The sequence below is a fragment of the Geotrypetes seraphini genome, chromosome 10, assembly GCF_902459505.1.
Source record: "Geotrypetes seraphini chromosome 10, aGeoSer1.1, whole genome shotgun sequence".
Lineage (NCBI taxonomy): Eukaryota > Metazoa > Chordata > Amphibia > Gymnophiona > Dermophiidae > Geotrypetes > Geotrypetes seraphini.
In genome coordinates this window covers 129,151,978-129,173,381 of record NC_047093.1, presented here as the reverse complement: position 1 = coordinate 129,173,381, position 21,404 = coordinate 129,151,978, and the positions used below count along the sequence as shown (strand labels likewise).

At 39.9% G+C, this 21,404-nt stretch overlaps 1 protein-coding gene across 6 annotated transcripts in view; it reads left to right on the top strand.

The window, feature by feature from the left end:
• Window positions 1–21,404, top strand: part of UAP1 (UDP-N-acetylglucosamine pyrophosphorylase 1) — a 70,095-nt gene that overhangs the window by 10,851 nt on the left and 37,840 nt on the right. For all 6 annotated transcript variants that reach the window (XR_004540877.1, XM_033960995.1, XM_033960996.1 and 3 more), the window contains exons 3-5: window positions 5,477–5,681; window positions 15,234–15,409; window positions 20,744–20,916. Coding sequence is in view for 5 of the 6 variants with exons in the window: in XM_033960995.1 (XP_033816886.1) it covers window positions 5,477–5,681; window positions 15,234–15,409; window positions 20,744–20,916 (554 nt within the window). In the remaining variant the exon portion in view is untranslated. The remainder of the gene's footprint in view (window positions 1–5,476; window positions 5,682–15,233; window positions 15,410–20,743; window positions 20,917–21,404) is intronic.

The following is a 21,404-nucleotide window of genomic DNA, read 5'->3' as shown; positions in this document are numbered from 1 at the left end:
TTGAGCACCGGCACCAGCACCAATGCATAGGACGTGCCAGTGCCCGAAGATCCTCCTTCGCCTGGGCTGGGCTGGGCGGTGCGAGGGAGATCCTCCCTCTTTCCTGTGCTGGGCTGGTCTGGGCTTTGAGCATTTGCGCATGCTCAAAGCCTTCTGGTCTCGCTCTCTCCAAGATTCTGAATCTGTCTATTTAAGGAAATATCAATTGAATTTGGCGTAACGATGCAAAGCAGGACCTAACAACAGAAGTTAATTGGAATTTGAACGATAGAGAAACATCTAATTGTTCACCCAAATATCTCATATTTTCCAAAAGTTTAATTGGCTGATTGTGATGTGTGGGTGCTATAATAGGCGAGCTAGAAATATCTGTAATCCAAATCTCGTTAGTTTGGGGTTTTTTTGAGTATTCAAGACAAGCTTATTGTCTATAGTCCACTTATCAACCATGTCTAGACAGGACTGTAAGGGTACTAAATCAAGGCTATTCAATCTTTGGGGAGTCACTAATAAGATATCAGCATAAAAATAGCTCTTAAATTTGGAATTCTTGAATTCTAGCCGCCAAGGGACTTGGAAAAATGTTAAATAATGGGGAAAGTACCAACTCTTGAGGTACACCACTAGTAAGCTTACTAGAAAGAGAAATTGAAGATGAAAATGAAACTCTATAAACGATCTGTCCTTTAAGAAAGATTCAAACCATTTAAGGACAGTGCCAGATAAACCTAAAGATTCAAGTCGGGATAACAAGAGAGAGTGACTTACTAAGTCAAAAGCTGCAGTAAAATCTAGAGATATTAACAGTACCATTTTACCCTAATCTAAAGAAGTATAACAATCATTTGTGCCACAGAGACAATATTAGCATCTTTAATTAAATTTCCTGAAACCAGATTGAAATGTATGCAACATATGTGAATTCTCAGAATGGATGGATGGTGAGCATGGAGAAAGAAGAAAACATCAAATGGGCAGGAGACCCTGGTGAGCGAGTTAACGGAAGACAAACAGAAACTAGAGCCTGGGACCAACATGATTTGAATAATAAAATGACCAGACAACAGAAGGTAGAAAAAAATGATTTATTTTCTATTTTATGATTACAATATGTCAGATTTGAAATGTGTATCCTGCCAGAGCTGGTGTTGGCGAGCACGAGCTGGGACATAAGAGAGTCTTTTTTGTTTATTTTGTTTACACCACTTGCCAACGTGGGGATGAAGAGGGGGTTGGGGTGGGTGAAGAAGCTACAAAATAAACCTGCTAGGACGTTTGAAAAAAAGCCTGATTGGGTGGGAAAAGCAAGTCAAATTGAAAAGTTTTACTACTTGCTACAAGCTAAAAACTCAACCAGCAAGAGGGAAGACATATGTATGCATAGTGCAACATTCTAAAAAAAAGTAGTCGTAAACAAGCTGGAAGGCATTTTTGCATGTCCTCCATTGGATGACATCACCCACATATATGTATCCTGTCTTCGGAAAACAATTTTTTATTTTTTTGGAGGGGGGGTTCTAGTGATGGTGTCTTTCGTTCATGCTGTTGTGACCTGAGGAAGGAAGTGTTAACCTTTAGAAAACTAGTAAAAATTATATCAGTCCAATGAAGGTTTTGCCTTCATTTTTTAGGTATGTCTTTATTACCTTTTAGAGAGGACCGTACTACTTTATCCTTGCAATAGTAACTAATATCATACTTGCTAACCTTTACATTTCTGTCCATTGATCACAACACGATTGTGAGACTAACATTATTTCTGGACATTCTGGTTGCACACTGCTCTATGGTCATCTCTGCTGTTGTGCCTCTACGACCATCTGATCTGTGGAGATTGTTCCCTCTTTGCTTTTTTGTCGCCTCCAGGAAATTTGAACCTACATAGACCAAAATATTGGTTTCCAAAGCTAGTCGATATACGTATTTGGCATGATGTATGAAATGACACAATTTTGAGCCTGTAGATTTTTAAACAGGTGGTGCTAGTTGTACCTTTCTATCTGAATAATAAATGTAGCATATTAGTGAATTTTTTGTTCCAACTATTGGGGGTTTCGGTTCACAATACTCTCCAATGTTGCCTACTAGGGTTGTCTACTATCTGTTAGACTAAATGGCAAATACGTTTATTACGTATAGGGTTAGCAGCGATTAGATGTCTTATAGCTGCTTATTGGAAACAACCCCTGGTACCAGATGACTATGAATGGAGAATGAAATTTTTAATGATAGGGAAGATGGAAACTTATGCAGCTAAGCGTAGAGGGTATTACCAACAATCATTACAAACCTGGACTGTTATTAAGAAATTGAACCTATTGAATATATAACACTATAAAGAGAACTTGATTCCAAAATATACTGTATTTTCACGCATATAACATGCGCGTTATACACGATTTTACAAACAGAGTATAACCATGTGCGTTATACAAATTTTTTTTCCACTGCGATCCGGCATCCCCCCTGCGAACCGGCGTCACCCCCGCGATCCTACATCCCCTCCAGCACCGCAAAGACATCGGTCGCTTACCCGATTGGGCACCAGCACCAATGCACAGGACGTACCCTGCCAGTGCCCGAAGATCCTCCCTCGTTGGGCTGGGCTGGGCGGTGCGAGGGAGATCCTCCCTCTTCCCTGTGCCGGGCTGGACTGGGCTTTGAGCATTTGCGCATGCTCAAAGCCCAGTCCAGCCCGGCACAGGAAAGAGGGAGGATCTCCCTCGCACCGCCCAGCCCAGCCCAACGAGGGAGGATCTTCGGGCACTGGCACGTCCTGTGCATTGGTGCTGGTGCTGGTGCCCAATCGGGTAAGCGACTGATGTCTTTGCGGTGCTGGGGAGGATGTAGGATCGCGGGAATGGGGGGGTGACGCGAGCAGGGGGGAGGATGCCGGTTCGCAGGCCAGAAGAGGGAGTAAGCGGGAGTGGCGGGAGGAGGTTATAGCAGCATGTGCGGTATACGCGTGTGCGTGCTATATCAATTTTTTTACACAAATGGTTTGGACCTGCGTGCTATACACGTATGCGCGTTATATGCATGAAAATACGGTATATTTGATATTAGGGCGGGAGGAGGGATTGATTCGAAATGACATAAAGCTAAATGTATTTATTGTAATTATTATCTTCGATGTCGATGTACTGTAAAAGTGGATTTTTTTTTCACATGTTTTGTTTTGGGTTTTTTTTTTTTAATTCTTTATTCAGTTTTAACTCTTGCAAGAAGTATACAATATTCAATCAGATAATTCATACAAATCACTTGACATTCTAACAATTATTGTCAAATGCATATAAAAAGACCCCTCCCCCACCCATCTCATTCATGATGTTTAAAACTTTAATAAAATTCGTGCAATAAAAAAAAAAAAAATGCAGCATATTTAGATCAGAAAGGAAAAGTTAGCACTTTTATCAGAAAAAGGTGTGTGCAAGAGAAACCTCTAAGAAGTGTCAGGTATGTCTGTCTTTTGTCTTCCCACTCTTAAGTTGAGAGGTCCCTTAGTTTATAGAGTCAAGCGCTCTAATCTTCCATCTCATTTATATAAGTTATTTGGACCGCTTGGTCAGACAACATTTCTTGTCTTTTTTTGTCTTCCACAAATAAATGAACTCTGCCAGACGGTTCCAACAGTCTTTAATCTAAAGCTTCCTGGATTGCTTCCTGCTTGGATTGCTGCCCTCCACATACACTTTCACTTGCCTGATCTTCCCATGTACACTTCTGAAAAAGGAAATGATAGAAGCTTACAAAACCATGAGCACTGTGGGCAAGAAAACTTCTTTTTTTACCCTTTAAAAATAGTTACAGGACACCGGGAAACTCCATGAAACTATCCAGTAGTAGATTTAAAACAAAGTACTTTCTCAGCCAATGCACAATTACTATGGAATATGTTTCTAGATAGATCATATTTATTTGATATACTGCTAATCAATACATTTAAGCAATTTAGTCAATTAAAAAAAAAAAAAATGATAGGGATGGACTAATAGAAAGGGAAGGGAAAAAAGAGGTAAGGGTAGGTAGTCAGAAGCAAAGAAGCTAATGTGTAAATCTGTATAGATTGAAAACGAAATCTGACACAATTAAGGAAGAGGGAGCAGGGGAGAATTATTTTTTTCATGTGGAAATTTGCAGGCAGCAATGTATACATTCCAATTAAGGGGATGTGGTATTAGTGCTGAATTGAAAGGGACTGCACTGAGCAATTAATGCAGAGGTTATAACTGTGCATGAACTGCGGTTGTACTTCCTGTATTCCACATCATCAGCCATGCCGTTAATGTGCAGTAACAAATTAAGAGCATTTGTTTTGCTTAACTGCTCGGCTGCCTTTCCCAAAAAGGTTAAACAAATTTTGCACCTAATGTATCTCAACTTTGTATGAAACTCACTTTGATAGCCATTGATCTAGAATAGGCTTGTCCAAGTTCATTAGGGAGATCTTGAAAAGTTTTGTCTACTTGCAGCCCTCATGGACTGAATAAGCATGAGATGTGTTTTCAATAGATGTAGTGGGCATGCAAATCTTGCTCTTGCCTATTCATTAGGGAGATCTTTAAAACGTGGTCTATTTGTGGCCCTTAGGATCTGAACTTGGATGAGCCTGATGTAGAAAATAAGCTGCAGATTTTCACCCATGTGGAACAGCCTAATATAGAGCTTCCCAAACAATGGGTCACGAGCAACATGGGGTTTCCAAACCTGCATTTGGGATTGCGACTTGGACAGGCTCTAAATAAATCTCACTGACTCAGGCCACTAGGCACTATTTGCTTCTTGTGGTTGTAATAGTCGCAGAATGTTTCATAAATGCTGGCCTAAATAGAAAAGAACTTTTTTTTTTTTTTTTTTTTTACCTAATGCAGGATGAATTATTTAATCGTAGCATCCACTCTGCAACTTTCTCGTAAATTTCCAGCTCCTTCTGACGCTCTCCTCATTTTTCTACTTTGTAGCCTCTCCTCAAAATTAAATTATGTATCGGCGCCATTAATTGTAATCTTCTTCCTGGAAATGTCCAGTTATCTTTTGATGTAAACTGCTTAGAACTGCAAGGTACAGGCGGAATAGAAGTCGGTAATATAATGTAATGTAACATCTCTATCAAAATCTTGTGATCAGTGGCTGAAGTTGTTTTTTTTGCCCTATAGACTACAATGGCACAGCTTTTCAGTTAATTTGGGCCCAGTGTCAGTTCATTTCTTTAGAAGTAAAATGAACAGAAAACACTTATTTGTTACATTTCTCTGTTGTGTAAAAAAAAAAACAGTGCATATCCCAACTATATACATACAATTGTAGGCCATTTTAATTTTAAAAATACAGATCTGTGCAATATGTGGACTTCCTGAAAGTGGGCATTTTTGTCTCAATAGATGAAATTAGCAGATCAAAATCTATATGAAGAAGTGATTCAGAACACTTACTGAAAAGTAACCTACCTGTTTGGGGTTTTGTGTTTTCCCAGGTTTCTTACAGATTTCACAAAATAAGGTAGCTGTTGTCCTCCTTGCAGGAGGACAGGGCACAAGACTGGGTGTTTCCTTTCCTAAAGGACTGTACGATGTTGGTCTTCCATCTCACAAAACCCTTTTCCAAATCCAAGCAGAACGTATCTTGAAACTGGAACGCTTAGCTGAAGCCCAGCATGGCAGAAAATGCACCATACCTTGGTAAGACTCATTCCAATCAAGATCTTTTTAGGATGAAGGGAGTGAAACCCTGATGCTTTTTCTGAAGCTTGAGAACTACGGTATATGATTTAGGAGAACCATAGGAGTTTGTATTAATATTTTTGCCTTGACAGTATGTTTTTGGCCTTTCCTGGTGTTGTTTAGTTTGGGTTTTTTTTGCTTTTGTGGAAATTGTATCATCTGTTTAATAATAAAAAAGTAAACACTAAAAAGTCCAATAGGACAGAGAACTAATAATAAAAAAGAGCATATTCAGATATAAAATCCACCAATAGTTGCTATATGATAATATACCACCCTCATATAGAAACAACACTAAGACTAAACCAAAACATCCTTTCTCTCATAAATGCCTTATTGTTCCTCCCCCCAAATCCTCAACCATGATACTGTTCCCTATTAGCAGATTGGAATCTTCTGATGACAGAATGGTCATTATAAATCAGAAGGAACTTTTAGTCCCCTCAAGAAGTTTCTCAACAGATCCCAAAATGCTGGTCCTACCTAATCCTACACTCAACCCTGTATCTCATCCTCAATTTTCTTTTCCTTACATTTTTAAACTGTTCTTCCCATCATCATAGTTAAGCCCCATTCATATTAGTATTCATATAAACAATTTGCTCCTTGTGTCTCTGACCACAGTCCTCTTGTACTCCATGAAACTGCATCCTAGTTTAGTTTTGCTGATGAGATTATACAGACTTTTTCCCATGGGGTTGTGAACAGTCCTATGTACATATCCTCACCATTGACCAGCTCTTAAGGGAAGATTCTCAAATGTTCGCAGTAAAATAGGTTTGCAGAGAGTCGCTAAATTTGCATGTGCTGATCATTGGTGATAGCAATCAGCATATGTGCAGAATAAACCCACAAATAAAAAAAATTAAAAGATTCCAAATCAAAGATCATTCTTCCCGCCGCTGCCGTAGAGCAACCTACCCCTTCCCCGAGAGGGGCCTTAAGCAACCTGGGCCAATCAAAGCCTTAGGCCCCTCCATGGTACATCAACAAGGTGGGGGGTGCAGGGGGTCAATGAGGGCACGCAGGAGGGAGTGGGCATCCCTTCTGCCGGGGGTGGGGATGGGGGCAACATTTTCTGGCAGGTCTGAGCTGTCAAACCTTACTTTCCTGTCAATGCCTGAGTCAATCAGTGCTCAGGCTACAACAGCTCAACCTGCTGGAAAATTCTGCTTGCAAATATAGGACAGCGAAGTTAGGGAATCACATGGCGGTAATAGAGAATCTCTTGGAGTGCTCCTTTAAATATTAATGACCTCATTGTAATCATGGCAGAGTCTGAGCCTTCCAGGAAGCTCGGAAAAGACCGCAGTGAGCCCTTTTGAGAATTGGCCGGTTGAATGCTTCCATGCTAAACCGTCTGGAACTGGTTTAGTGACCGTCGTTAAAGGCACAGTGGGGTTTGAGAATCTTCCCTTAAGTTAGCACATGGCAGAATGCAGGAATGCAGCACTGCTGTCTGTCCAAGCTACTTGTAGGACAATATTTCTACATGTATAATGTAATGTAATTGGTGTGTGTGTGTCTTCCTAATCCAGAAATAAAGGTGAATCCATCTATAGGTGCCTTTTAATTTTAACTAATTTAACCTATTTTAAGCTTGATTCACCTTCAGAAGTTTGGGTTTCCAGTAGATGGGAACAGTGGTTAACAGCTAAATTTTTGTGAATAATTAAAGTATTTTCCTGTGTCAAAAGGCATAAAAATATATTTGATATGACCTGAAGAGAAATTTAGGGCCCCTATTACAAAGGTACAGTAACAACGCTGCCATGGTAAATGCACCAAAGCTCATTCAATTCCGATGGGCTTTGGTTCATTTACTGGGGCATCATTGCTACTAGAGTTTTGTGAAAGGGGACCTTAGAGTGCATAAGTGGTGGTGATGCCCTAATTTAAATGTTCCCTTATTGGGCTCTGTTCTACCTCTAGTACCTTTCACAAAGGGTTAGTCACCCACCCTAGATATATGGTTTACTTCCCTCTTTACAAATATATTCTAGCTCTGAGCAGGAGAAAATTGAGAAGGCTCCTTTATTTTTAATACTTGTACTCTGCCTATAAAACTTCCATTCTTTCCAATGGAGCAATTTTTTTTTCTTTTCTTCGAAAATCATGTGAGCTGGCTTATATCCTCTCTCTTACTTTTGCTGACTTCATTGTCATTGGGGAAAAAAATCTCAGGGAAATGTTTAAAAGCAAAAGTAAACTAGACTCTTTTCAAAGACAATTGTGATTTATCACAGCACTTTACAGCCATTGTTTTTCCAAAAGTGGCTTTGGTGGTATCTACTGATCTGACAGACTTCACAATACATAAAGATAGCACCCTTTCGTTTGAATAATTTAGTCAGTGGAGTTATCTGCCTCCTATCAAGGTTAGACTAGGATCTAATCTCGTTTGAGTATAAATTGTGTTACAGAACATCCTAAGGGTTCACTAACTTTTTTTTCTTTCTGTCTCTCTTGGGGGGGGGGAGGGGGGAGAGGAACAGTGTCTTCAGATGAGTTAATTTTTACACATACCTCCATGGTAATGAATCTTGTTCCTAAGCTTGGGTATATTTAGTTGTGATCTCAAGCTCTCAAATTTTAGAACTAATGCTCACCTTAATTGAGCCAAAGAGCTCCCTTCTAGATGGAAAAAAATATATAGGAACAGTAGCAAAGCTAGATAACAGATTATGGATGGGCCTAAAGGAAAAATGTCCTTTCTGCCTCCTTCCCATCACCATCCCCACTCTCAGGCTCAAGTTTAAAAAAAATAAAAGTATATACGGTAAATACCTGAGCTGGTGGGAATCTCTAATCCCTGCTAGCTGAGGACCTCCCTTGAGTTGCTGGGGTCTCGCTCGGGCCCACCTGTGGTTATAATCATTGTTTATGCAGCTTATAGATTAGCAAAGTTTGCTTGGGAATGTTTATCTTTCTGTGACATTTTCACAGTCTTGTTTGCAAAGGATTTACTGTCTCTTCCTGATCACTTACATTTCTATTAGCAATGCTATTCTTGTTTTTCTTGTTTACTGGTATGCCTCATTTTCTTGTATCAAGTTGTGTTCAATTGAAACAGGGATGTTCTAGGACGGTGATCAGAACCCTTTCATTCTCCACAGTTCTTAGGGTAATGATCCCAATTTTTCTGATAATCTCTGATGGATGACTATGCTCAAGGCCCTTTTGTTGGGCCCTAGGCAAACGGGTATGGTGAATCCATCATTGTAATTTAAATATATTTTAAAGCTCCCACAAATGGAGCCTTTCAAGATTAAGAACATAAGAATTGCCGCTGCTAGGTCAGACCAGTGGTCCATCTGCTCATGCTTACTTACTTATTTTCCTGTTCATCCACTACACCGTTTAGGTTCTGTTCTACACACATGTCTGAAAAACAATCCAATTGCCATCCCAGATAATATAAAACCATAAGCAACTGAATCTTTGGGAAGGTTGCACCAAAACCAGATCGAAATAGAGCCTTCCATTTGAGTTGTACAGAATATTGTCCCTTTTTATATTTTAATAAAACAATTTAAATATAAAATCATAAGTGTTTGAGGCTTATGCAAATGAGAACAGAGTCTGCAGTGATGGGACAGAGTTTGCAGGTAGGTGACAGGGACAGGGGGGTGGTGTTGAAACTGAGCCTGCGGGAATAGGAGAAGGATAAACTTTGTCCCCTTTGACCTTTTTTTTTTTTTTTTTTTTTTTTTTTAAATTTTTATTTATAAGTTTTTCATTCTTACATTATTTGAGTAATATGATATACAATTAATTATTACATATCTGAAATATTATCATTAATAATACATCATGTTGAAAATATAATATGATAACACTTATACAATAATATATATAATATAAATCCCATTCCCTTTTTATAAAATATATTTCATTAATTATTCAAAACCCACCCCATTCATGTATAATTATTTATCCTTGTGCTAAGATCTTAATCATTAGAATAGTTTGTCAATGGTTGCCAAATTTTATTAAAATTAATAAGATTTCCCTGTTGTAAAGCTATTATTTTTTCCATTTTATAAATATGACAAACAGAATTCCACCAGAATGTGTAATTTAATTTGGTGTAATCTTTCCAATTTTGGGTAATTTGTTGCATGGCGACTCCTGTTAATATCAGTAATAGTTTATTATTATTTGCTGAAATCGGACTCATATTTCTCATTGCAGTGCCAAATAATATGGTGTCATATGAGAGTCCTACATGATTTTCTAGTAATTTATTAATTTGGGGCCAAATTGAATTCCAAAAAGCGTTTACATAGGGACAGAAAAAGATTAAATGATCTAACGTCCCTATTTCTAATTTACAATGCCAGCATCTATTAGATCTAGTACTATCTATTTTTTGCAGGCGCGTTGGGGTCCAGAACACTCTATGTAATAAGAACAACCATGTTTGATTCATAGATGCTGACCTTGTAGATCTTAATCTCCAGGACCAAAATCTTGGCCATTGAGATTCAGAAATTTTCTGACCAATCTCAATACTCCAAATATCTCTAAGACCTGTTTTCTTTTTTTTATTTAAAAATCCGTATATCAATTTGTACCATTTTGCGGCTTGGTGACCCAAAAAATCCGTCTGGAAACAAAGAACCTGTAGGCTATATTGATTATTTAGATTTTTCCATTCAGGGAACCCTACCTGAATAGCCTGCTTCAATTGCATCCATTTAAAATATTGTGTTTTATTTAAACCAAATTTGTTTTGCAATTGTGAAAAACTAAGCAGTGAACCTTCTGATATGACATCATTCAATGTTCTTATTCCTGCATTTATCCATTGTTTCCAGACGATTTTATATCCGCCAATTCTGATCCCCTTTGACCTTCGCTAGAATAGGCAGACCTCTTGTGGCCAACAATTGTCTGTACTCTCTACTCCCTCCCCATTCTTATCTCTGACAACAGCTAATGTACCAGGGCAAGAAATCTGCCTTGACTTACAAATTTGAGAGGGTCTCTCCTAAATATGCCTAGTTTGCCTATACTTTATCCTGCCCTGGCTATGCTACTTTAAACCCTGTACATGGCTTCTGATATCAGAAGGTCAATATCAGAAAGCATTTTTGCAGTCTGCAGTGCCTGCCGGTAGCATAAGTACTTCAACATTTTGTCTCAAAAGGAGTATAGAAATTCTGGCCATCTAAGTTGCAAACTTCTGTAAGAAAATAACTTTGATTTTGGTAGCAGTTCATTTTATTTCAAGCTGAATGTACTGTACACTTATAGTGTGACAAAATGGCGCATTTTTTCTTATTTTGCAAACATATGCATGTGTGATAAGACAGTTTTGGCAAAAAGTAGATGCTGATGATATGATTAGGTCTTGGAATAATTTAGCTAGTGAGGTTTTGGATGAAATTGCACCAGTTAAGGCCAAGAAACTAAGAAATAAATCATTGGTTTACAAAAACATTAGCAATATTAAAGAGAAATGTTAGAAAACTGGAATGATCTTGGAGAAAGCAACAAACTCAGGAGTTTTATGTTAAGTGGAGGTGAGAAGCTAAACTTCCTACCTGTTCTCACCTTGTAATTAGCTGATTGTACAGCTCTTTCACTGTTAACCGCCTAGAAGTTGCAAGATTATGGCGGTATAGAAAAAATAAAGTTATTATTATTAAACAGTATTAACAAGCAGTTTTTGAGGCAGAGAATATGAGAAAAGTCACTGAAGGGTCTAAATTCAAGTACCTTTTTGGAGTTTTTAACTCTTAACTTCTACGGATTCAGTCTTACCTATTCTGAAAAACAGCCTGTGTGTGTGTACTTCTTTTTGTACCTGGGGCAATGGAGGATTAAGTGACTTGCCAAGGTCATAAGGAGCAGCGCTGAGATTTACCCCACAAAGCTATACCACTAGGCTACTTCCCACCTATTCCAAAGGTTTTGAGATGAGATTTAACCAAGGTATAACGGTATATAAGAAATAAAATAAAAATAAATAAAAGGTAGCAAATTATAGACCAGTTACTGGTATATTGTATCTTGGCCTGCTAAGTTAATAGAATTTTGTGTTAATTTTGTTTTTCTGTAGATTAATTGAATTTATAATTCTCAACATGGCTTTTGAACTATGCATAGCACTGAAACTTTGCTCTTAGAACTGATCTCAGAAGTCAGGACTTATTATTGTATATACTCAAATATAAATTGATATTTTTGGACCAAAAATGGGGGTGTCGGTTTATATTTTGGGCCAGTGCCCACCTGCCCCTCTCCCGGGCCTGCCGTAAGCCCTGGTAAGTCAGCGGTGGGCCAGGATAGGAGGGGTCCCTCCCGTCTCCTGTCTCGACTGACTCTGATACATCCCACCTCCCAGGCTTTTAAAGAAACTTATCTTTAAAGGCCCTGGTGATCCAGCAGTGAACCGGGGCAGGAGCGATCCTGCCCCGTGCAGAGCCACTTTCTGAAAAGGTTGTTGCGAGTGCAGGAACTAACAAAGTTGCCACGAGAACTTGCAGCAGTTATTTCGGATAGTGGCTCTGTATGGGGTAGGAGAGTAGGAAGATCGCTTCTGCCCCCCCCCCCCCCCCCCGGTTCACAGCTTAACTACCAGAGCTTTAAAGGTAGGTTTTTTAAAGATGTCTGGGAGTTGGGAAGGAGGTGGGATGTGTCAGTTGGCTGGGACAGAAAGTGAGAGTGATCCTTCCTGTCCCAGCCTACCACTTGACCACCAGAACTTATGGTAGTTTGGGGGGAGGCCTGCAAGGTATCAGGAGAAGGAGGGAGGGAGCTGGGAGCAGATCCTGGCAGGGGAGGGAAGCAGAGAAGGAGGGGGCTGAATGCAGGGCCTGGAAGGGGGCTGGGTGCAGACCCAGGCAGGGGAGGGAGTGAAGGAGGGGGATGGAGACAGAGCATGGCAAGGCACTTGAATATAAATCCCTGGTCCAGATCTGTTTAGATTCGAGTATAATACGGTAATAAGGGTTGTCAGTCTATACTTTTGCAGTTTCATATTTCAGCTGCTTTTGATGCAGTGGATCATTTGTTATTTTTATATAGACTGAACGAACTTGGCATATAGGATAAAAGGGTTCATTGAATTTTTGCAGGCAAAATAAGGAGCGGCCCCTCTAGATCACTATTCTGGGAATCATCTTGTGCTCTTCCTCGGGGCTCGCCATTGTCTCCCTTATTCAGTGTTTTTAGAAATTTAAAAATTAACCTAAAGCCTAAGCTTGGGATTTTATTCAGTTAATTAAATAGCTGCCTATTGAATAACTCAAATTCTTAAAACCAGCTATTAAATATTTAATACAAACAAGTATTATCTTAATCAATTCAATTTTAATATTATCTCCCACAATTCATTTCATTACAGTACTTTTACAACTAACCAATACTTAATATATTAATAAATATCAGAATAATTTAGTCGGTGAACTTAATCCACATCAACTCACACTCACTTCCCAACTTTCACACACACACTACAGTCTTTGTGATTACTTTTATCCAAAACTGGATCTTGGTTAGTTCATGAGTTCATTAGTCCATGATCATCTAGTCAGACAGGCTTTAAACTGAGAGTTGCACAACAGTCTAGCACATGAGAATCAGTTTCTTAAACAACCGGCGACAAAAAGGGCGAACAGATTGCTAGGAATGATAAAGAAGGGGATCATGAACAGATCGGAGAGGGTTATCATGCCGCTTAACCGGGCCATGGTGCGCCCTCACCTGGAATACTGCGTCCAGCACTGGCTGGACACGGTACTACTCGAAAGGGTCCAGAGAAGAGCAACTAAAATGGTTAAGGGGCTGGAGGAGTTGCTGTACAGTGAAAGATTAGAGAAACTGGGCCTCTTTTCCCTCAAACAGAGGAGATTGAGAAGGGACATGATTGAAACTTTCAAGGTACTGAAGGGAATAGACTTGGTAGATAAGGACAGGTTGTTCACCCTCTCCAAGGTAGGGAGAATGAAAGGGCACTATCTAAAGTTGGAAGGGGATAGATTCCGTATTAATGAAAGGAAGTTCTTCTTCACCCAGAGAATGGTAGAAAACTGGAATGCTCTTCCGGAGTCTGTCATAGGAGAAAACACCCTTCAGGGACTCAAGACAAAGTTAGACAAGTTCCTGCTGAACAACGACGTACGCTGGTAGAATGCCACCAATTGAGCGAACTGCTGGGCATGATGGACTACTGGTCTGACCCAGCAGCGGCAATTCTTATGTTATGTTCTTTTGCATATATATATATATTTTTTTTAAGAATATTTTCACTGTCACAGACCTATATTGGTCCTATAATTTTCATTAAGGTACATTAGAACATAAGACTTGCCAAAAAAAAAAAAAATGACCACGGAAGCACATGCTGCCCCCTATTTAGAAGGTGCTAATTGTTCTTGCGTTAAGTCCGTGTTATCTAGTTAATGTGCTAATTAGAACGTGTCTGCAACTATTCCCCAACCATGGCATACCGCCTCCCGAATAATCTATCCCCCCCAAAATAATGTATAATTAACATGCAGCAATAGACAAATTACTACAAAATGCTTTCAAATGTTTTTGTGTAAACCTTTTTTTGGCACTCTAATAGCTCATTAGGCTTAACACCCTTTAGTAAAAAAGCCCCTCAGTCATGTTTAGCTTTCTTACCATCTTTAGAAATTACGCTGATTGTATTAGTTTTCAAGATGTGATAGAACTTTTTGGGGGTCATTGCTGTGAAAGGAGTGGCCTAGTAGTTAAAGGTACAGCCTCAGCACCCTGAGGTTGTGGATTCAAATCCCGTGTTGATCCTTGGGACCCTGGGCAAGTCACTCAATCCTCCATTGCTCCAGGTACATTAGATAGATTGTGAGCGTAAAACCGCTTGGATAACCTAGGCCAGGGGTGTCCAATGTCAGTCCTCGAGGGCCGCAATCCAGTCGGGTTTTCAGGATTTCCTCAATGAATATGCATGAGATCTATTAGCATACAATGAAAGCAGTGCATGCAAATAGACCTCATGTATATTCAGTGGGGAAATCCTGAAAATCCGACTGGACTGCGGCCCTCGAGGACCGACATTGGACACCCTTGACCTAGGCGGTATATAAATACCGAAAAGAAATAAATAAAATAAAGAAATAGCAGAGAAAAGAAATGATATCTTCAAATGTTCTCAAAGATGGGCTCCCCTTAAAGCTACTATAGTAACCTGTCAAACAGATCATCTGAAAGCACTAATATAGACAATAATCAAACAGAGGTGTGAAAATCAGCAATATTATATACAAAAGTTATTTTTGGACCTTCAGAGGTGAACCTCCAAAGCTGAAACATTCAGCTTCCTCCAGAGAGAACTTGTTGCCCTTACTCATCAGGTCAAAAAGTACATTTTTTTTTTCTATCTGCAAAATTTCTTAAGTAATTAAATACAAAACAATTTTTTTATTCACTTATCTTTTAGTTTAGTCAAAATCAATTCAAAACGAGAAACTTAAGATGCAGTTTGTCAGAGCTTTTATATATGTTGTTTTCCTGCAGGTACATCATGACCAGTGGCAGAACTATGGAATCCACAAAAGAGTTTTTCTCGAAGCACAAATACTTTGGTTTGAAAAAGGAGAATGTGTTCTTTTTCCAGCAGGGAATGTTACCAGCAATGAGCTTCGATGGCAAAATCATCCTGGAAGAGAAGGGAAAAATATCTATGGCACCAGGTTTGTGTGTAGATTGGATCATTGCTTTTCAGCAGTCACATACAGTAACCTCTATCCTGACTCTTCATCCTTATGTTCTTGTTTAGCAGTCTGGCACATCTGTGCACTTCAGCAAAGCCTTATGATGATGGTCTCCGAGTTATATAGCTCTTTGTAGTTTCTAGATTGTTAAAGGTACGGTAAGCTTAGAGCATCGCAGGGCCTTAGAGTGAAATACTTCTGTGCACAATGACTGGGATTCTTGGCTCCTGTTCACATGACCTTGGGAGCCAACATGACTGGAATATGAGAGAATAGAGATTTTGAGATGCTGAGTATTAAGTAAGAAACGTGTCAGTCTGTGCCAAGGCAGACACTTGCAAATTGGAGTGTGAGGACAATAAAAGCAGGAAAAGGAACAGAGCATTGTGGAATGTAGTTCACACCTGTGTTACAGCTTACGATGGAGAGGACAAAGGAAAATTCAAAAGCAGTGGTTGGGAGAGTGTGGACCATTGGAGATGTGGTCCAGAGAGTGTAAAATGTAGTCAACAGGAAAGACACGTAGAAGAAACAGAAAAATGCCTATGTGGTGACCTTTTATAGGCACGAGATAGGTGATGGAAAGAGAGAGAAAAATAACTGATACACATACAGATAGATGTATCTAGGATAGAAAAGTTCTTTGTGTGGTTAAAGACGGACAAGAAAAAATGAGACAGTACTGACATTTTTGACCATGCGACAGGACAAAACTGACCTAAATTCATTAGGTTACATGCTCCACCTAGTGGTCATTGCTCATGCCTGACGCTAGATACTGAGATAGTTAATTCTATTCAGAATAAAAAGAATACCTGCTATATAAAGAATAGGAAATTATTTTTGTAGGGCCATTAGAGCAGTAGTAATAATTATGATGAATGTTGTAATAACTGAAAAACATTGCAGCTTTTTGATTGCCTATTAGATAAAATGCTTATAAGGAAATAGAAGAAGCTGAATTTCTACAATACATATAAAGAAACAATACACATATAAAATGCTTGAATATGCTTAGCTTGCTGTAGAGAAATACAAGTCTGAAAAAGATGAGAACTAGAGTTAACACATGTAAACAAACAGCAGCAGCTTGAGAGGAAAACCAAACTATTAGTCTAATCTTAGAAACATGAATATGCTAATTAAGCAGATGTGACTCATAAGACTATTATAAAAGCAAGCATTTTGTAAATAAATAGAGGATGTGCGATACTCCTCCAAGTACAAATGTTCTGGGGGGGTTTTTTCCTTTCATCCAATAAATGTTTTATTATTGGAAATATCTTTTTAGCCTTTGTACTTTCTTTTTCTTATTCTTTAATTGGGATTTGTCGACACAGGTCTGAGGAGCCCTGACTAACTAGAGGGTTCTCATCCCTGGTGGGTTAAGTCCAACCATTGTGATGTGACCGAAGCAGCCTGGTTGTCATCGACAAGAATGGGACCTGGGGGTGACTTGCCACCTAAGACAGTCGGGTACAAACAATAGCAAATGTCACAACAGCCCACAGGATTTTAATGTGGACTTTAGAGCATCAAATCAGGATCCCCAGCAGCATGGACTCACAAAGGGAAGGTCCTGTCAATCCAATCTGATCAGCTTCTTTGACTGGGTTACAAGGAAACTGGATATGGGGAAGTCTCTAGACGTCATGTACTTGGACTTCAGCAAAGCTTTTGATAGCGTCCTGCACCGCAGATTGTTGAGCAAGATGACTTTGATGGGATTGGGAGTGATATTGACGACATGGGTCAATGACTGGTTAAGCGGTAGAATCCAGAGGGTGGTGGTTAACGGTACCCCCTCCAATACATCGGAGGTGACCAGTGGAGTGCCACAGGGATCGGTCTTGGGACCGATCCTTTTCAACATATACATAAGAGACCTGGCTCAAGGGCTTCAAGGTAAAATAACACTTCGCCGACGCCGCCAAACTATGCAACAAAGTAGATAACAGCACCTTACCCGACAGTATGGAGAAGGACCTGCTCTTATTGGAACATTGGTCCTCGACTTGGCAGCTGGGCTTTAATGCCAAAAAATGTAAGGTCATGCACCTTGGCAGCAAAAACCCATGCAGAACTTAACACTCTGAATGGTGAGACCTTAGCTAGGACTAGGGCAGAACGTGATTTGGGAGTAATCATTAGTGAAGACATGAAAACTGCCAAGCAGGTGGAGAAAGCTGCATCCAAGGCTAGACAAATGGTGGGATGCATCCGTAGAGGTTTCATCAGCCGGAGGCCCGAAGTCATAATGCCCCTGTACAGATCCATGGTGAGACCTCATCTTGAATATTGTGTTCAATTCTGGAGACCACATTGTCAAAAAGATGTGCGGAGAATCGAGTCGGTTCAGCGAATTACCACCAGGATGGTCTCAAGAACCTCCCATATGAGGAAAGACTGAATAAACTGCAACTATACTCGCTCGAGGAACGTAGAGAGAGGGGGGACATGATTGAGACTTTTAAATATATCACGGGCCGCATCGAGGTGGAAGACGATATCTTCTTTCTTAAAGGACCTTCAACCACAAGAGGTCATCCGCTGAAAATCAAAGGTGGGCAATTTCATGGCGACACCAGGAAGTATTTCTTCACCGAAAGGGTAGTCGATCATTGGAATGAACTTCCATTGCAGGTGATTAACGCCAGCAGCGTGCTCGATTTCAAAAAGAAATGGGATATGTATGTGGGATCTCTAGCCGGGTGAAGTCTGGGGGTGGGTCATTAGCGTGGGCAGACTTGATGGGCTACAGCCCTTTTCTGCCGTCATATTCTATGTTTCTATTAAATCTTAGATACCACACTCCAGACCAGTCCTCAAGCTTTGCTAGATTCGTCTTGCCTTCTAGGGTGTCTGTCCTGGTGCAGATTTTGGCATATCTGCAGAAAGACAATATTACTTACAGAAATGTTAGAAACCTTGTACAGCCCTGGACAAATAGTATGCACTGAAGTGAGGAGTTGGGGGGGAGGGGGGTGCATCTATTTCCCAGAATTGCAAGATGAGGTTTTTTTTAAATTTATCAGTGGTGTATGCTGTGTACTGGGGTAGGAAGGACAGCTCTAGCATTTGGAGCTGCACAGTTTGGTAGTTGGAATAAAACTATAGGTGCTAATTGGTAACATCTAGAGGGAGTGAACTTATGACCTAGGGCAGGGGTAGGCAATTCCGGTCCTCGAAAGCCAGAGCCAGGTCAGGTTTTCAGGATATCCACAATGAATATGCATGAGATAGATTTGCATCTCAAGGAGGCAGTGCATGCAAATCCATCTCATACATATTCATTGTGGATATCCTGAAAACCTGACCTGGCTCCAGCTCTCAAGGACCCGAATTGCCTACCCCTGACCTAGGAAGTTTGAAAAACAGCTCATACACCTTGGGTCTCTATGGTAACCACAGACTAACTATGTGCAGGCAGACAGGCACCTCTGAAACTGCCAGGGACCTCCAAAACAGGAGTTCAACAGTTTCCAGAAGTCTAAGGAAAAGCATTGAGAAAACAAGCCAGTTCTTGGTCTTCCTGGAAGGTGGTCTCAAGTTTTGTGAGCTCACTCCAGAGGAGATTTAAGATCAGGATGTGGTTGGGAGATTTGACTTTTGGTTAGAGCCCACCAAATGGCCAGTGTGAAATCTGGAGTGAAGGAGAGTGAGAATCTTGTACATAGTTGGGGGACTGTGTTCTGAAAGCACTATTCAAGAGTGTGCATCTTCAAGAAGAAAAGTTGAATTTTGTTTTGGACTTTATATCCTGGTGTGGGCTGCATTTTTCAAGGAGAGAGGAATATCTGGTGCTTGCTTGTTATGGGATGCCATCTGATAAGATGGTTCCAGCTCTAGTCCTAACAAATAACATTTGCTTTGTGTGCCCTTTCCTAGCATCCGGGTTAAACAACTTGACCAAAACCTGTAGTATTCCAGTGGTAATGCCCCTTCCCTCAGAGTAAACTTCATTTAACACAACTATACAGGGAACACCTGGCTTGGCCTCCGTGAGTGCGGGTCGCCAGACTGGATGGACCTAGGGTCTGATTCGGCAAAGCTATTTCTTATGTTCTTATGAAAGGCAGGAGAGGGGAGATAGGCTAGAGACGTTTAAATACCTACTTGATGTAAATGCGCATGAGTCGAGTCTTTCATTTGAAAGGAAGCTCTGGAATGAGAGCATAGGATAAAGTTAAGAGGTGATGGGCTCAAGAGTAATCTAAGGAAATACTTTTTTACAGAAGGGGTGATAGATGTATGGAACAGTCTCCCGGTAGAGGTGGTGGAGACAGACACTGTGTCTGATTTCAAGAAAGCCTGGGATAGTCATGTGAGATCACTTAGAGGAAGAGATAATGGTTACTGTGGATGGGCAGACTGGATGGGCCATTTGCCCTTTATCTGCTATCATGTTTTTATGTTTGATTTGCATCTCATCACATTTTAACCTGCAATATGATGAAATAGCACATGATTTTTTTTCTGTTTAACACATATTGAGTAGCAAATACCTTGCTTTTATTATCTTAATCCAGGTTAGTAACTACCTCCTAAATTGATAATGTGTTTACAAGGTGCATAGCTGGGATTGATCTAACAGCCCTCCTAAAGGATATGTATTTGCTCTTCCTGTGATACTCTGAACTGTTTTTGCTTAAACTTTGAAATGGATTTTTATTCACTGAGGTCCTTAAATATCTTTCTGCTGGAAATAAGTCTTGAATAAGTGCATTGAACTGTTATAAAGTGGCTATGTTATTGCATGATGCAAGAATAACCCTCATTTTACAACTGTTAAGATCAGATCTCTTGTTCTCTCCGACTGATATGAGACAGAGTTTAGAAACAAAAGAACATAAGCATCGCCTCTGCCGAGTCAGACTATAGGTCCATCGTGCTCAGCAGTCCGCCCTCGCGGCGGCCCCCCAGGTCCATGACCTGTAGTGATCCTTTACTTAAGACATTTTATCCTTTATAGTATCCCTCTAACTATACCCCTCAATCCGCTTTTCCTTCAGGAAAATGTCCAACCCCTTTTTGAAACCCAAAATCGTGCTCTGCTCTACCACCTCCTCCGGAAGCGCATTTCAGGCATCCACCACACTCTGAGTGAAGAAGAACTTCCTAGCATTTGTTCTGAATCTGTTTCCCTTCAATTTTCTTGCATGCCCTCTTGTTTTTGTTTCCCCCGCCAGTCTGAAGAATCTGCCCCTCTCTACCTTCTCTATACCCTTTATGATTTTGTAAGTTTCTATTATGTCATGACATTCATATGATTCTGATGATCACATGTACAGTCTTTCTCACCTCTCCCTACAGATGGCAATGGTGGTCTTTATCGAGCACTTGGATCCCAGCAGGTGGCAAAGGATATGGAGCACAGAGGCATAAAATACATTCATGTGTATTGTGTTGATAATATTTTAGTTAAAGTGGCTGACCCGATGTTTATTGGCTTTTGTGTACAGAAAGGGGCAGATTGTGGAGCCAAGGTAATGTCACATATGTAGACTTCAGTGCTTTTTTTATGAATAGAACTACTAAAGTGAATGGTTTGAAGTTTAAATCTTATCATGAGAGTTCATTTTTAAATCATTCAGTAAAATGTTGGAATTCTTTACCATTAGAAATTCAAACTAATCTTCCTTATCTTTGGTTTTCTGATATGTTTAAAATCTTATTTATGAAATACCTTTTAATGTGATTTTCTTTTATTTGCTTGTTTTAACTTTTATGTTACAGTTGTAATCCTTAACAAGACAAAAATAGAACCCTAAATGGAGGAGGTACACAAACAAGCTAACAAATAAAGAACCTCCCTCACCCCAAGAAGTCTACAAAGATTAGGGGAAAGAGATGAAGTCCAACTCCAAACTAAGTAAAAAATAATAAGGAGTAATCTGTAATTTAAGAGTATTAAACGGACAAGCCCTCAGTCACACAGCAACCTCTGGAATCTCCAGGGAAAAGCTGTCGCGGG